Source organism: Hemiscyllium ocellatum, chromosome 14 (genome assembly GCF_020745735.1).
Source record: "Hemiscyllium ocellatum isolate sHemOce1 chromosome 14, sHemOce1.pat.X.cur, whole genome shotgun sequence".
NCBI classification, from domain to species: domain Eukaryota; kingdom Metazoa; phylum Chordata; class Chondrichthyes; order Orectolobiformes; family Hemiscylliidae; genus Hemiscyllium; species Hemiscyllium ocellatum.
Genome location: NC_083414.1, coordinates 26,737,344 through 26,754,223, shown reverse-complemented (window position 1 = coordinate 26,754,223; position 16,880 = coordinate 26,737,344). Strand labels below are relative to the sequence as shown.

At 38.3% G+C, this 16,880-nt stretch overlaps 1 protein-coding gene across 7 annotated transcripts in view; it reads right to left on the bottom strand.

The window, feature by feature from the left end:
- The window catches only part of pparg (peroxisome proliferator-activated receptor gamma), a 178,556-nt gene that overhangs the window by 18,552 nt on the left and 143,124 nt on the right, over positions 1-16,880 (bottom strand). For 6 of the 7 annotated variants that reach the window (XM_060835531.1, XM_060835526.1, XM_060835527.1 and 3 more), the window contains 3 exons: positions 6,895-7,128; positions 6,042-6,211; positions 5,593-5,731 (listed from right to left, as the gene is read on the bottom strand). In XM_060835531.1, coding sequence (XP_060691514.1) covers positions 5,593-5,731; positions 6,042-6,211; positions 6,895-7,120 — 535 coding nt within the window. In that variant the 5' untranslated portion in view covers positions 7,121-7,128. Of the gene's footprint in view, positions 1-5,592; positions 5,732-6,041; positions 6,212-6,894; positions 7,129-7,925; positions 8,055-16,880 lie in introns of those variants that run through there. The other variant, XM_060835533.1, reaches the window with a different exon arrangement.

Genomic DNA, 16,880 nt, shown 5'->3' with positions numbered 1-16,880 from the left:
AAGGCAAATGTACCAAATGCCTTCTTCACCACCTTGTCTGTGATGCCTATTTCAAAGAATTATGTACCTGAACCCCGAGGTGCCTCTGTTCTCCAACATCACCCAGGGTCCTGCCAATAGTTGTATAAGTTCTTTCCTTGTTTGTTTTACCAAATTGCAGTAACTTGCATTTTTCCAAATTCACGTCCATCTACCACTCTCCAGCCCATTGATCAAGATCTCCTTGTAATTTTAAATAACCTTCTTCACTGTCCACTATACCACCAATTTTGTGTCATCTGCTAACTTACTAACCATGTCTCCTATATTCTCATCAAATGTGTTTATATAAATAATAAACAAAAGTGAATCCAATACTGACCTGTGGAACAGCTCTGGTCACAGGGCCCCTGAAAAGCAATCCTCCACCACCATCCTCTGTCTTCCACTGTTAAGCCAATTTTGTGTCCAATTAGCAAACTCACTCTGAATCCCATATGACCTAACTTTATTAGTCAGTCTACCATGGGGAACCTTGTCAAAGGCTTTACTAAAGTCCATGTAAAAGATGTCTACTGCTAAGCCCTCAATCTTTTTGGTTACATCCTCAACAAACTCAATGTTTGAGAGACATAACTTCCCTTGCATAAAATCATGCTGACTATCCCTAATCAGTCCTTGCCACTCCCAAATGCAGAATCACCTCTATCAATTTACCCACCACCGATGTCAAGCTCATAGGTCTATAGCTCCCAGTTTAGAGTCATAGAGATGTACAGCATGGAAACAGACCATCCGTCTCCAACTCGTCCATATCAACCATATATCCTAAATTAACCTAGTCCCATTGGCCAGCCTCTAATCTTCCAGCACCTCACCCATATTTATATATGATACAAATATTTTCCCTAGGGGCCTTGCAACTTCTTCCCTAACTTCCTGCAACATCTTTGGATACATTTGATTAGGTCCCAGAGATCCATATTTTTGTTTTCTATGACCTCCAGCATTTCCTGTTCTGTAGGCGAACTGTTTTCAAAACATCAATATTTATTTTCCTAAGGTCTCTAGCTTCCATTTCTTCCTCCACAGTAAAAGTAAATGCAAAATGATCATTTATTCATTTCTCCCATCACTGAAAGTTCAACACATGAATGAATTCGTTGATCTTTAAGGCGCCCGATTCTCTCTCTTTGCTTTTGTAACATACTTGTAGAATCTCTTTGAATTATCTTCAACCTCATCTGCTAATGCTAACTCATAACCCTTCTTTGCCTGAAAGCAACAAATGCTGAAGTTCAGAGCAAATCAGGGAGCATCTGTGACAGCAAGTTAATGTTTCAAATCTAGGTAACCTTCTTTGCCTTCCTCATTTCCTTCTTAAGAATACATCTACACTCTCCTATACTCTTCACGAGATTCATTTGATCCCAGTTATCTATATCCATGATTCGTTTGTACTCTTGACTCTATATTTATTCATCCATTGTTCCAGACTCTTACCAACCTTATCCTTCACTCTAACAGGAACATAATGCCTCTGAACTTCCATTATCACACTTCTGAAAGCCTCCCACATCAGTTGTCCCTTCATCTGTGAACAGTCTACTCCAATCGACTTTTGAATGCCTCGTCTCAAACCATTAAAATTTGCTTCATCCCAATTAAGAATTTTAACTTTTATGGAAGGCTTATCTTTTTCCATAACTACTTTAAAACTAATAGATTTATGATCACAAATCTCAAAGTGCTCACTACTAACACTTCTGTCACTTGCCCTGCCTTACTTCCCAAGAGAAGGTCAAGTTTTGCTCCACATTTTCCCACAACTGCTACTTGCACATATCAAAGCAAACATTTTTGTATTTTGAATTTTGTGTCAAGCACAAGGCACTAACAAGGCAATTGTTCGGGGCAATTTTACCAAACCCAAAATAAGAGAGTAGAATTTCATCCTTTTCACCTGGACATCACCTAGGCAGATTTGTGAATGGGAAATCAGATGGGGAACATTGCATGTTGTTCATGGAATACACTGGAATTTCTTTCTATTAGTTCCAATGTTAGAAAAAATTGGACATTTTCTTAAAAGGTATGCCTTTACCTCTTCTGCCCAGATAACAATGCTGAACATCTAGCACAATGTATTTAAACTGCACACATTATGCCTTTCCTTTTAGCACATCCAGTATATTTGTGACTTACCTTTTATATATTGCTGCCATTTGCTACTAAATAATTCCATTTGGCACATTTACAAACCTGACTTCTCCGAACTAAATGTTGTGGGCATACTTCAAATTATCAAATTAGAGGTTTTTTTAAAAAAGAAAAACACCCTCAAAAACAGATTAGGCTATGAAGTAATTCAACTGCTGCTAAATGCAGGTTGCACACAAAATGTCAGAGCATGAGTCAGCCATTTGGCCGATTAACTTGGTCCATGATTCAAATAAGTTCAAGACTGATCTGATTGTGACAGACCTTTCCTGCCTGTCCCCAACTCTCTTACTGCCCAAACATCTATCCAATTAGCTTTGAAAATATTAAATGACAAAGATAAACAACCCTCTAACATTATTATCTTAAATGGGAGAGTTTATTCTAACACTAGGTCCCCATGTTCTAGATTCTACCAAGGTGGGAAATGTTCTCTCAATATCTAACCTCATCAATCTCCTTATGAATCGTATATCTTTTAAGAAGGTCACCTTCCATTTTTGTGAACTTCAATGAGCACAGGCCAAACTTTTTCCCTAAGACAATTCTTTCAACCCAAGAATCAGTCACATGACCTACTCTGAACTGTTTCTAATGCAAATATACCCTTCTTTAAGTAAGAGAAAGAAAAACTGTGCACAGTACTTTAGGTACAATACTCCAAATGTATAGCACTTTTTTCCCCCTCCATCCTCCTTGTAGTAAACATTGCATTGCTTTTCTGATTACTTGCTGCACCAGTCTGGTAACTTTTTTGTTATTCTTATGCAAGGATACAAACAATTACTGCCATTACTCTCCTCTAAATATCTTGCAATTCAATTCTTCCTGTGAAAATGAACAAAACTTAATTTTTTTGATTTTAATTTTGTTGTCAATTTTTTGCCTCACTGTAAACTATATCTATTTGAAGAATCTTTGTATCCCCTCCTGATTTACTTTCCTACCTATCTTGAAATCACCAGATGTGGCTACAATCCTTGCCAAGTCATGAAAATAGATCATAAACAGTTGCAGGTGCAACACTGACCCCAACCAGCACTTCAATGGTTAATCTACCAATTTAAAAATGATATTTGTCCAACTTCTGTTTTCTTTCAACCAATCCTCTACCCGTGCTAATATATACATCCAACACCATACTCTCTTTGACCCGCTTTCATAGCTGCTGTGTTTTACATAGTGAGTTCAGTTGAGTTTCTGATCAATGGTAATAGGATGCTTAGAGTGGCGGATTCCGTTATGGTAACTCCACTGAGTGTCAAAGGGCGGTGATTAGATTTTCTCTTATGGGCGACGGTTATTGCCCAGCATTTGTGTGGCGCAAATGTTAGTTGCCACTGGTCAGCCCAAGCTTGGATATTGCATTGGAACATGTATTGCTTCTGTATCCAATGAGTCACAAATGATGTTGAACATTGTGCAAACATCTCTGGAATTCAGCTGTTTTGTCCATGTGTGAACCAAGGCTGCAATGAGGTCAGGAGATTAATGGACCTGGCAGAACCCAAACTGGGCTTCACGAAGCAGGTTATTGCTGAGTAAGTGCTGCTTGATAGCACTGTTGATGATATCTTCCATCACTTTCCTGATGATGGATAGTGGACTGGCGGATTTGTCCTGCTTTTTATGTACAGGATATACCTGGACAATTTTCCACATGGTCAGTTTTGTAACTATACTGGAACAACTTGGCAAGAGGAATGGCAAGTTCTGGAGCACAAGTCTTCAGTACTATTATGTCTTTACTTGACTCTTTGACTGATAACATTGTGAAATAGAATTGCATTGCAAACTTGACTGTCAGGATCAAAATGATTAAAGAATCAGAATTTGCTCAGGTCTGAGGAGGACTTCAAAAGCCCTCCATTATTCTTCCAGTCTAGCCAGATGGGACTCTTCCAGGAAGTGATAATGAGTCAAAAAGGAGATTCTAACTTGAGCCAATTTATTGCCAGTTATTCTTTAAATCCATGCATCCTTTAAAAAAAACCATTTCTCCTTACCTGATGGAACTTATTCTTCATAAGTCAGGATAACAGACAGAAAATCTTAGACAAAACAGCAATTGCTGGTGAAACACAGCCGGGTTTGAAGAGTCGTCACTGGATTCTAAACATTGCCTCTACTTTCTTCCCATTGATGCTGCCAAACCTGCAGAGTATTGGCAGCAACTTGTTTTTGTATCAGATCTCAAGCACTTGCAGTTCTTTGTTTTATTTTAGTTGTTACAATTATGTTATTTTAATATATATTGCAACATATTGCTTTAAATGTTAGTGTGTAAAGCAACCCTGATCAGAAAATTTAAGCTTAATGTTGATAAAGCACTTGACTGTTCAATATCACCACTGTGCTCCATCCTGTTTCTAACCCAAAACTGATAATCCTTCTACAGGTACGGTTGGATAGTGATCCAAAAGGAAGCATGGCTGATTTTTGTTCTGAATGTTATGTGGCTGAAACCATTCTTAGCAAAAGCAAACTTAAGCACAAAGGTAAAAATCACACAACACCATGTTATAGTCCAACAGGTTTAAGTGGAAGCACACTAGCTTTCGGAGTGCTGCGGACAACCACCTGATGAAGGAGCAGCGCTTCCATTTAAACCTGTTGGACTATAACCTGGTGTTGTGCGATTTTTAACTTTGTACACCCCAGTCCAACACCGGCATCTCCAAACCAAAACCTAAGCACAGTTGGGTAAATGAGCTTAGATCTACCCTTCATGACTTTTAATTCAATTAAAGTTGCAGTTAGTGAACTGGCAAAAGAGCACACATTATTAATTTTGGGGTTGTCTAGCCTAGCATATTAGCAGTTCAAGCCAGAAGAAAAAGCCAGTAATACTTGAAAATGATTGGAGCTCCATTTAAAGGTATCGAAGACTATTTCAGACCATACCAGTCAATTCCAGGTTTTATTGATTCTTTTTCCAAACTACTTTTTCAAGGGCAACAGATGATGGGCAATAAATGTTAACATTGCAAACAACATCCATCTCCCAAGACTAATACACAAAAGGTGTGTTGATGTATTTAATAGTTGAGCTGCAGCACAAGCCCACACATGTGAATCCTCACATACTCAGTTAAAGTTTGCAGCAAGACTGCTGAAAGACATGCCTCTATAGAGAGGAATAGTTAAGACAAAGCATTCTTGCACATTTTATAGGAGAGAGTAGGAAGATCTGAAGCGATGTTTAAAATTATTGCCTGCTCTTAATCAAATACGGGTATGTTAGTGAGGAGGGATGATGTTAAAACAGGTTAAATTTGCTATAATAGTATTTATAAGTCTCTTTTTCAAATTCTTATGCTCGAAGCTTTTAATATTTTGAAGAATATGAGAAATCAATATACAATAGTTAGAGACAATTTCACATGTACCTACCATTATGTGACATGCCGACAATGAGACATTTCTGAAACCGGCAGTACTGACATTTATTCCTGTTCTTCTTCTGTATCCTACAGTTTAGGTCACATTTATCATACATCAACTTCAGCCTGATTGTTCTCCGGAAAAAACCCTGTTATGCCAATCAAATCAAATTCAATCAGTGATGGAACATGTTTATTAAATGAGTTAATCTTGTTGGAAAGTTATTGAACAAGTAATTTTAAAAAAAATTTACTTACAATTTTAAATTCCTGCACTAAATATACCCTCAGAAAGGAGCAAGTTTGAGCACTGCTGCAATGATACCTTCCTACTTAATAGGAATTTTAAAATATACATGCAATGAAATGCATAAATAATTAAATATTTAAACAGCAGTATTCCTCAAAAATGCTTCTTTTTTCTTATAGATTAATAATAGTAACATAAATTCAACAAACCTTACATCCTTCACATGCATGGACCCCATAATGGAAGCCTGAGGCCTTGTCTCCACATACTCTACATTCAATAGACAAGGCTGAATTGGATGTATTTTCTTGTAGTCTTTCAAATGAAAGCTCTTTTCCTGAACTGTCATTTAATGAAGATGGTTCAACTTTAATAGCACCTGTAAAAGGTAATTTTGTTTCATTCAAAATTTACATAAATCATGCCAGGCATTAGAGGACTTGGAGAATAGCTGCACATTGAACATTAAAGTAGAGTACAAATTAGAGATATTCATAAAATGATGCAACTTCAAACAGATACTGCTAATTTTCAAATCCTGAGATTCAAGTAGAAACATGCTCACATAACTAATCAATTAAATCTCTCTCCATCAATAAACCGTAACTCAACTAAAGTATTTGGGTTTTTATTCCCTGAACCTGAAACAGTAAAACCCAAGACTCCCCAGAGCAAATCACGTGTTTGATCGATACTTTGTCCTTTTGTGTGGTAGGATATGTAGTTTGTCACTGTCCTTCATTTCAATTGATGTTGTTTTAATTATGTTAGTTTTATCTACATGCATGCTAGGTAGGCATTTATCTGTCATTCTCAGAAATGCATTTTAATGCTATCATTTGCTCTCCCATTCCCCGAATCAAATTTCTCATTATTGCTCAACGTTTTCATTAGGGTAAACAGATGTGTGAACAGGAAGGTTTGACACAAATTGTGTTTTAACTATGATACGAGAATTCAAATACTGTAATCCAAATTTTAAAAATTAATTAAAAAGTATGAAAATTATAGCTAGCTTTTATCAGATATATTATTCTGATACAATCAAATAAAATAACATACTTTGGCAGTCCAGAAATTGTTCATCATATTTACAGTCTGAAGAATTCTCATCAATTCTTAAAGAGGTTGAAGCATGATCTTCATAATTAACTGCAGAAACAGTGGAAAAGTCGACTGTAGCAAATGGCTTCGCATCGAAAGAATGAGTGTGATTGGCAAATTCTGAAAGGTCCATTGTACCCATCGCAAAGTTGATGGGCCATAGAGGCAGTTGTGTATCTACCATTCTTGATCCTGGGAGGATAAAAATATAAAAATGGAAAATGATTGTCTTTTATGTCAGGAACCTGCTTGGATCCCTGTCAATCTGAACTGGCATTGTCAACACAATAGTAAGCATTTCAAATAATTCATTGAGATTACAATAATAAAAAGTATTATTTCTTTTAAAATGTTGTTAGTAATTTTTTTTTAGTCATTTGTGGGATTGCATGTTGCTAGCTGGCCAGCATTTAATGCCCATCCCTCATTGGCCCTGGGAAAGTGGTGGTGAGCTGCCTTCTTGAACAACTGCAATTCACATGCTGTAGGTTGACCACAATGCCTTTAAGGGCACTTCCATGCCACTATATTGAAGGTGATCCAGTTTATGTTGGAAATTGTTTTAGGATCTCCAGTATGTCTTCATTCTGCTTCCAAACTTCATCAGAACAATAGCACAACTCTTTAAAATAACATGGATAGATGTTCTCCAGTGCCACTGGGTGAAAACAGAACCTGAGCAGTCCTATATGCTGGAAAAAGCATGCTGCCCACTTCCTGCACCAGTTCAGAATGGGCTAATGCCTATTTTAGGCATTAAACATCATTAATTTGTTCATTTATAGAATTTATTTCAGATGACAAGGTGAGCAATTTAATATGCTCTAGCCAGGCTTCTTCTATGATCCAGCAGTAAGTTTTTAATTTTTTATTAAAAGACTGTTGATATAATGCTATATAGTCGTTCTAATTCCACAAACCCAGAGTTTGCCTTCTAATGTCCCTACACATTTACTGCTTAAAAGAGTACATTTGATTCTGGACCTTACCTGAGAATGGCTTCTGATGAGATCAGTAGTCAAAGGTGATTTTGCACTTTGGTGAGCAGACTATGGAGCCACAACCAACACAGTCTATCCCACTCTAATATTCACATGAAATCTAAACAGCAATTTCTATCAATCCTTCATCTTTAGATTTTGGCGCATACTGCTTCTGCAGTAAAAAGCCTGAACCTGAATGAAACTTGTGCCTAATTTCTACTTCAATGCTTTTGTGGTAGTTAGGTGCATAGCTCATTGCAGAAAGAAGCTAATGTAAAACCAGAATTGATAAGATCAGCATAGGAACTATGGAATTGCTTATGAAGCATGTACATTACTGCATTTTGTTAATCTGTTAGATCTAAGCTTGAATATATTGCTTAATAAGGCCAGTGAGTTAGTTATACTACTAAAACCTATCCAATAATCTGAGGTCTTTAACTCAATCTTTTAAATTAATTCCTTTTCAAACTTTAGTTATTTTCCTTCAGTATACTACCAGCATACTACAGTTATAATGTTGTGTCAAAACAGAAGCATTACTATTGTATTTATCTGAGGATTAGAATTATGTAAATTATGTACATTTATGTAAATATCTTTTAAAACAATAAGTATTTACTTCAAAAGAAACTTGTTAAAATAAGTTTATGAACAAGCTTAATGCATTTCCATGGTGAAAAGGTTAAATGCCAAATTTTTTTAGATAATTTTTAAAAGCACAAACTGGTTTCTCTTCCCCCAGTCACTTCCTAAGAACTATAAACCCAGCTTTAATAAGTTATCTTCAAATCTCCTGCAAATAATGATTTCCTAGTTGATGCAATGAGCTGTATGCATTGCACAATACAGGCTCAATAAACTGAGGTCACTCAGTTTAACAGTGTACAGTATCAATAGGATTCAAACCATTAGAAAATCTGTTGATTATGCAATTATATAATGTAGAAATACTCAATTTATTAAATTTAACACTAGGGCATTATAATTGTAACAGCTACTTTTTTTTTTAATTCATAGAATTCCAGCATCAATGGAGCAAAATTCAGAAAAAAATAATTCCTTTGTCCACCTCACCACATTAATATGATCACATAGTATTCACTACAGCAGACTATGACATTCAGACTGCTACCATTTTTATAACAAGTTATAGAAATGGGAATAAGCAAAATTATAAAAATACAGCCGTTTGCTTATAACACATCAAACATACGAGGAGACAATAAAAGATATTTACTGAAATGTAAATATAAGACTTTTTTTGCAAGAAATTGATTATTTCAGTTCTCCATTTTAGATTAACTTGCAAATATAGTATGCCAAGCTATCTGTGACAATAAATACTGATTAGAACTGATCTAGGAAAGTGACTGGATTCCACCACAAAATTTATGGTCAACACCAAAAATGTCTCCAACATATTTTCTGGAAATCAACTGCAAGTTATCAAATCAGTAAACATATAGTAGTTATGTCACAATTGTTCTTCCTTCAACAGCGAATGTCACTGTCGTTCAATGCAATGAAGTATTCTGTTCACCAGTGCAAACTATGGTAGTGAAACAACAAATCAACAAAAGAAAACTGATACACTACTTTCACAATCTCTCATTCCTGGCATAATCTTCTCTCTGGACTCAGACTGACAATTTATTATTGGTGATGGTTTTGATAATCCTTAGAGAAGGTAATTATGGATCATCTTCTTGAATCAGTCCTTGCTCTAATGCTGCTTCTACAGTGCTGTTAGACGTCCCATGATGAAACTTACTGTATCCATGCAAGCTTAAAGTGGCAAGGTACGTTAAGTAGAACACAGTCACAACTTAAGGTGGGGGGTTTGGAGTTTTTATTATTCACTTGAAAGTTACACTTAAAATTATAGTGAAATAAGTTTTGGTCACTTTAAGACTCATCAGTTTACATTAATTAGTGTCATTTGAAATCTCATTATGAGGCATAAATTAGATACATTTATTAAGCCTGTAACAAACAGGATGTCCATGTACAGGGGCCAACATATGAGGCATTTTCACTTTGCATAAAATGGGCCATGCTGTGCTAAAAGCTAGCTCATTACATGTACTTTTATTTATTTGGTGATAAAATCTGATCATTATTTCCTGTATCTGTTGCTGCACCTATAACTTTGATGCAGTTCTGACAATTTGTTCGAGGTTTGAAGATTGAAAGCAACCTTTCTTACTAAGGATTTCACAATAAAACTTTCAATGATTGAAAATACCCCTCTACTCTTTACTAAAATCTAAGCGTAATAAAATAATCAACAGGTACAAATCATCAGTGCTTGATTTGTTGATGGGCAAAGTCTTTACATTTGTTGTTACATTTTGAAGGATTTATCGTTTGTAATATAGAGTCATAAAGATGTACAGCACGAAACAGACCCTTCGGTCCAACTCATCCATGCCAACCAGATATCCCAACCAATCCAGTTCCACTTGCCAGCACCTGGCCCATATCCCTTCAAAACCTTCCTATTCATATACCCATCTAGATGCCTTTTAAATGTTGCAATTGTACTAGCATCCACCACTTCCTCTGGCAGCTTATTCCATACACGTACCACTCTCTACATGAAAGTTTCCGAATACTGCTACTGTGACCTCAAATATTCATTTTACCTCACTGCGATTCTAGCTCAGGATTTTCACTTTTTTCCATTGCCATTTAATTTTTCTTAGTTGCTGCGGTGTCAACTGTCCAATAACTTATTTCATTTCCAATGTTACCTCTTTGTTTATACTGTCAGCATTCACCTCTGGGTGTCCCAACTTCTGGTTTCTTGTCTGAGATTTTTCATTCTTTTATTTGCAATGCAGGATTCTATTGAAACTTTTTAATTATATATAGTTGTTCCACTCAACTGCAATCACATTTAGAAAAGTAGTTTGCCTCAATAATAACAATGACAATTTATTTAGTATTTGAAGTGAAATATGGAAGCATATCCAAGTCCAAAAAGTCCAGGCAATCTTAGAGTACCAATTTTGTCCATTCTAACACTATTATGAATTTGGTCCAATCAATAGAACATAGAACAATTCAACACAAAACAAGCCCTTCGGCCTTCGATGTTGCGCCAATCTGTGAACTAATCTAAGCCCATCCCCCTACACTATTCCATCATCCATGTGCTTATCCAAGGATTGTCTAAATGCCCCTAATGTGGCTGAGTTAACTACATTGGCAGGCAAGGCATTCCACACCCTTACCACTCTCTGAATAAAGAACCTGCCTTTGACATTTGTCTTAAATCTATCACCCCTCAATTTGTAGCTATGCCCCCTCGTACAAGTTGACATCATCCTCCGAGAAAAAAGACTTTCACTGTCTATCCTATCTAATCCTCTGACCATCTTGTAGGTCTCTTAGCCTTCTTCTCTCCAATGAGAACAGACCCAAGTCTCTCAGCCTTTCCTCATAAGACCTTCCCCTCCAGATCAGGTAAAATCATGGTAAATCTCCTCTGCACATTTCCAATGCTTCCACATCCTTCCTGTAATGGGGTGACCAGAACTGTACACAATATTCCAAGTGCAGCTGACTAGCGTTTTGTATCGTTGCAGCATGACATTACGGCTCCAGAACTCAATCCTCTACCAATAAAACATAACACACCATATGCCTTCTTAAGAGCACTATCAACCTGGGTAGCAACTTTCAGGGATCTATGTACATGAACTCCAAGATCCCTCTGCACACCCACACCTCAAGAATCTTTCCATTGACCCAGTACTCTGCCTTCCTGTTATTCTTCCCAAAGTGAATCACCTCACATTTAGCTGCATTGAACCCCATTTGCCAACTCTCAGCCCAATTCTGCAATTTATCCAAGTCCCCCTGCAACATTCTTCCATACTGGCCATTACTCCACCAACTTTAGTGTCATCTGCAAATTTACTAACCCATCTACCTTATGTCTATGTCCAAGTCACTTGTGAAAATGACGAACAGCAGTGGTCCCAAACAGATTCTTATGGCACATCACCAGTAACCAGACTCCAGGCTGAATATTTTCCATCAACCACCACTCGCTGCCTTCTTACAGAAAGCCAGTTTTTAATCCAAACTGCTAAATCACCCTCAACCCCATGCCTCTGCATTTTCTCCAACATCCTACCATGTGGAACCTTATCAAAGGCTTTACTGAAGTCCATGTACACTACATCAACGGTCCTACCTTCCTCCACATGCTTGGTCACCTTCTCAAAAAACACAACGAGATCTATGAGACATGACTTGCTCTTGACGAAACCATTTTGACTATCTGAAATCAAATTGTTGCTTGCTAGATGATTATGAATCTTATCTCTTATAATCTTTTCTAACATTTTTCCTACAACAGACGTAAAGCTCACTGGTCTATAATTACCTCGGTCATCTCTACTCCCACCACCCCCGCCACCTTGAACAAGGGCACAACATTTGCAATCTTCCAATCCTCTGGTACTAAACCTGTAGACAATGATGACGCAAAGATCAAGGCCAAAGGCTCCAACATTGGGAAGTTAGGGGGAGGCAGAGAATCCTCAGATAAATCCCATCTGACCCAGGGAACTTGTTTACTTTCACTCCTTCTAGAATTGATAACTGCTAACCTTGATCCTTTCTAGTCTAATATTCTGTATCTCTTTCTTCTCCTCTACAATATTCTCCTTTTCATGTGTGAAAACAGGTGAGAAATATTCATTTAGCACCTCTCCAATTTTCTCAGGGTCCACACACAACTCCCCACTTCTGTCTTTGACTGGCCCTGTTCCTACCCTAGTCATTCTTTTATTCCTCACATACCCATAGAAAGCTTTAGGGTTCTCCTTTATTCTACCTGCTAAAGACTGCTCATGTCCTCTCCTTGCTCTTCTTAACTCTCTCTTTAAATCCCCCCTCGTTAATCTGTAATTCTCCACCACCTCATCTGAACCATCTTGTCTCAACGTCACATAAGCCTCCTTCTTCTGCTTATCAAGAGATGCAATTTCTGTAGTAAACCATGGTTCCCTTACCTTGTCACTTTCTCACTGCCTGACAGGTACATACCTATCAAGGACACCCAATATCTGTTCCTTAAACTAGCTCCACATTTTGATTGTCCCCATCCCCTGCATCTTGCTACCCCATTCTATGCCTCCTAAGTATTGCCTAATCACATTATAATTGCCCTTACCCCATCGATAACTCTTGCCCTGTGGCATGTACCCACCTCTTTCCATTGCTGAACTAAACGTAACCGAATTATGCTCACTTTCTCCAAAGTTCTCACCTACCACTAAATCAAACACCTGGCCTGGTTCATTACCAAGCACCAGATCCAGTGTGGCCTCCCTTCAACATACTGTGTCAGGAAATGCTTCTGCACACATTGGACAAAAACTGATCCATCCAACGTACTAGAGTTATAGTTTTAGAGCTATATAGTTAGAAAAACTGTGGTGTCTAATAATGAAGGCATCAGACAAACTGGCATGATTGAAGAATTCTTACAATTAGCAAAAAAGGAAGTAAAGGAACATAAGTAATAAACCATTTTCAATCAGTTTCTGTGAAGGAGAACAGGCACGCACAAAGTTAATGTAAAAGGTGAAATTTTGGAAAACTAAAATAAAATAAAGATTAACTTGAAAAATTCTGGCATTTTATGAAGTTCTTCTACAGGAATAGGATGCAATTTTAAAAATTTTTTTTGGGTCACATAAAATGTTTAGTAATAATTGCAACTTGATATTCTATTAAAATTTCAGTTACACAATATTCAATAATGCTAACATTTTCAATCATTATAATAGTCCACTTTACCAGATGAGGAGGCCTTGCTGCTGGTTGAAAGATCAGCCACAGCCTTGGTCACCTCTTTGGGGAAGGATTATCACACTCCAATAGCAGAAGATCTACCTGTTGACTGTTGCTGAGCAATCAGAGGCTGGCAACACAACATTAATTCACAACACCTTTGGAGGCAGCAATGGCTGCTGCTAGTACACAACCTGTGACCTAGAAATATGGACCCAGCCAGAAAGGGCAGGCGTGACTTTCAGCAGATTCGCTTCCCAATGCTGGGCCCCTTGATCAGACATTGAGTGCCCTTAAAAAAAACGACCAAAAACATGCACCACCTCCACTCCACCACCTTCCAGGGCCCAGAAGCAAACTCCCAGGATGTGCTATTAAAAATTCTTGTCCCCTGTCCATCACTGGGTAAATATCACCCACAGTGGGAAAGGCTCTTAAGGGAATAATTTCCCACTTAAGGGCCTCAATTGATTTCAGGACAGGAAAACTGCCACGGAGAGCTCTATCTAAGCATCCTATGATCTGTATGTCCTTGTTTGCTATGATCTGCCTGTACTGCTTGCAAAAGAAAGCTTTTCAATCTACTTAAGTACATGTGACTACAATAAATCAAAATCAAAATTGAGAGCCAGGAAGCAGGGAAGGCTCCCTCAGGAAGTGTTCTTATGCAGAGTGACTTTCCCACAGTATGTGTGAGATTATGCAAAAGTGACACAGGAGGGGAGGTGTAAACTATTGTTTATCAGTTTTCCTGAAAGCATCATGCTGAGCAGTGCGAGCCTTAGCCATGTCTCCACTTTGTAGGGGTAGGATATCCCCCATGACAACCAAATCTAACATCCTGTATCTATCCTCCTTCACATTTTCACAGCCTAGGGGTTTGCTGTCATTCATGACTTAATCAATACTCCCACGGCAATAAAAAGAGTTGAGAATACCTGCTGTGGTGCTGGTCGAAGGTGCTAAAAGATATCTGGGCGTCTTTGGAAAAGATGTCTGGTGACTGCTACAAGTAACACATTAAGAGGTTGACAGATAGAGCTCAAAAGTCTTTCACTTTGTTCCATGCATTTGAGATGTACCAGTCTGTAGCTGTTTGAGTAGCAGGAAATCAGACTGCTTGTTTATTTACCTGCACCACTGTTCTACAGGTCTCATGCCATCTGTCTCCAACTGGTTGTCATCAGGCCTTGCTAGACCGCAACGTATCATGTATTAGAAGTTTCATTTGGTGTACTCCTGGGAGATTTCCATCTCACTGTGGGACAAAAGGATAGGGCAACCACGCAGATTGCCAGTTTTAGTGACAAACATGCCACTGTCCTGCACAGTGGACTAACTAAAGGAGACAGCTCTAACCTCATTTCAGAGAGCACATTGGTGAGTTGGATGAGACCCAGAGAGGTAGCTTGTTTTTACCCTCATCAAGAACTGAAAAGCTTTCAGTAAAGATGATGAAATTGTATACTGTGACCTGGTAAGCTTCAAGTTTGTGACTAAAGATAACTGCGCAGTGAAGATCCCTTGCCACTTGATCCCATCCCACCATAGGAAGAAGTCAGGGACTGCCTGGAGAACGTTTTGGAGTCAGCTGTCATCCAAGAGTTCTATCTATACACCCCCTCACAAGGAAGATGGATGGAAAACTGAGGGTATCTCGATTACTGGGTACTCAATGCAAAGACCTAAAAAGGATGGAGGAAACATTACAATTTCTGAAAAATGCAAAGTACATCCACAATCTCCATTGGGCCCACAGTTACAATCCAAGACCAATGAAAAGGTATTGTTCCAAGCAGCCACTTTATGGGGTGGGGGGACACTTCATGCCTCTACAGGAATACCGTTTGAGCTCTATGATTCCCCTATAGTCATGTGTATGGCAGATAATTCTTATCACAACCTTAAAATTTCCAGTCCCTCCTGGTGTACCTCGATAACATACTCATTTTGGTTTGACAATCAAAGAGACCCTCGCAAGATGAGACATCACTACTTGATGCACCTCAACTTAGATTACAAACCAGACAACCAACAGCTTTTCCAGAAAAGCATGTACCTCGAGCACTTTGGTTCGAAGAAAACATTAATCCTGACCATTACAACACAGTAATACAGGACTGGTCTGGTCTAAGATGGAGGAGGAATGTTGTATATCTCTTCATTTGGCTGATTACTGTAGGAGTTGTGTGCAAGGGTAAGCACTGTTGACTGCTCAACTCCATGACTTGCTGAGGAAATCAGAGAATACTCAAGGAGCTGGTGGTAAAAGGTGTATGAGGTGCAATACATCATAGAGCATCATAGGGATTTGGACCACAGTAATGTGAAAAGTCCTTTTTGCATCTTCAGGCAGAAGTTCACCTCATCGCAGGTCATTGGCTACTCAGGTTTCCAACTGCCACTCAATGATAACCAATGCAAGTTTACTTGGCCTACTGTCACAGTTTCAAAGTCAGAAAAGAAGTTATTGCTTATGCCAGTTGAAGTCTTGAGACCAACCAGAGAAGAATGCAGAACTACTCCAGTGTGAAACATGAACTGTTGGCTTTGAGGTGGACAATTTCTCAGAAGTTCAATGACAGTCTGATCGGTTACGGTTACTGGCCTAGGATAGCTGCTGATATTAATAACTACCGATACAACTTAAGCTAACGTAGGGAAGTAGCTTCACCACAGCATGGGATCCCGGATCATCATGAGACCTCTGGAGATCTTTGCAATGGATTTTAGGGTCCTTGAATCCCCCACAACAATAAAGGTGACAAACGACATTCTTGTAATTGTGCACGTCTTTACCAAGCTCACTCTGCTCATTCCAGACTGTGAGCGAAAGGCCTCAACTATAGCTAGTGTTAATTCATGATTGGTTTGTCCATTTCTGTATTCTGCATTGGATTCACAGTGGACATGGGAGCAATTTTAAGAGCAAGATCCCACAGGACCTTTCCAAGTTCTATAGTATGGCGAAAAGCTGCACCACCCAGAATCTTCTGAGGGTAACGGACAGAGTGAATGATCCAGCTGTGCCAAGCATGTTATCTTGCCTCCTGAATGGAAACAAAAATAGTCTGATTGCTTGCTGGAACTGATTTATGCTTAAAATAACACCCTGCACTCATTCACAGGTAATTCTCCACGCTATTC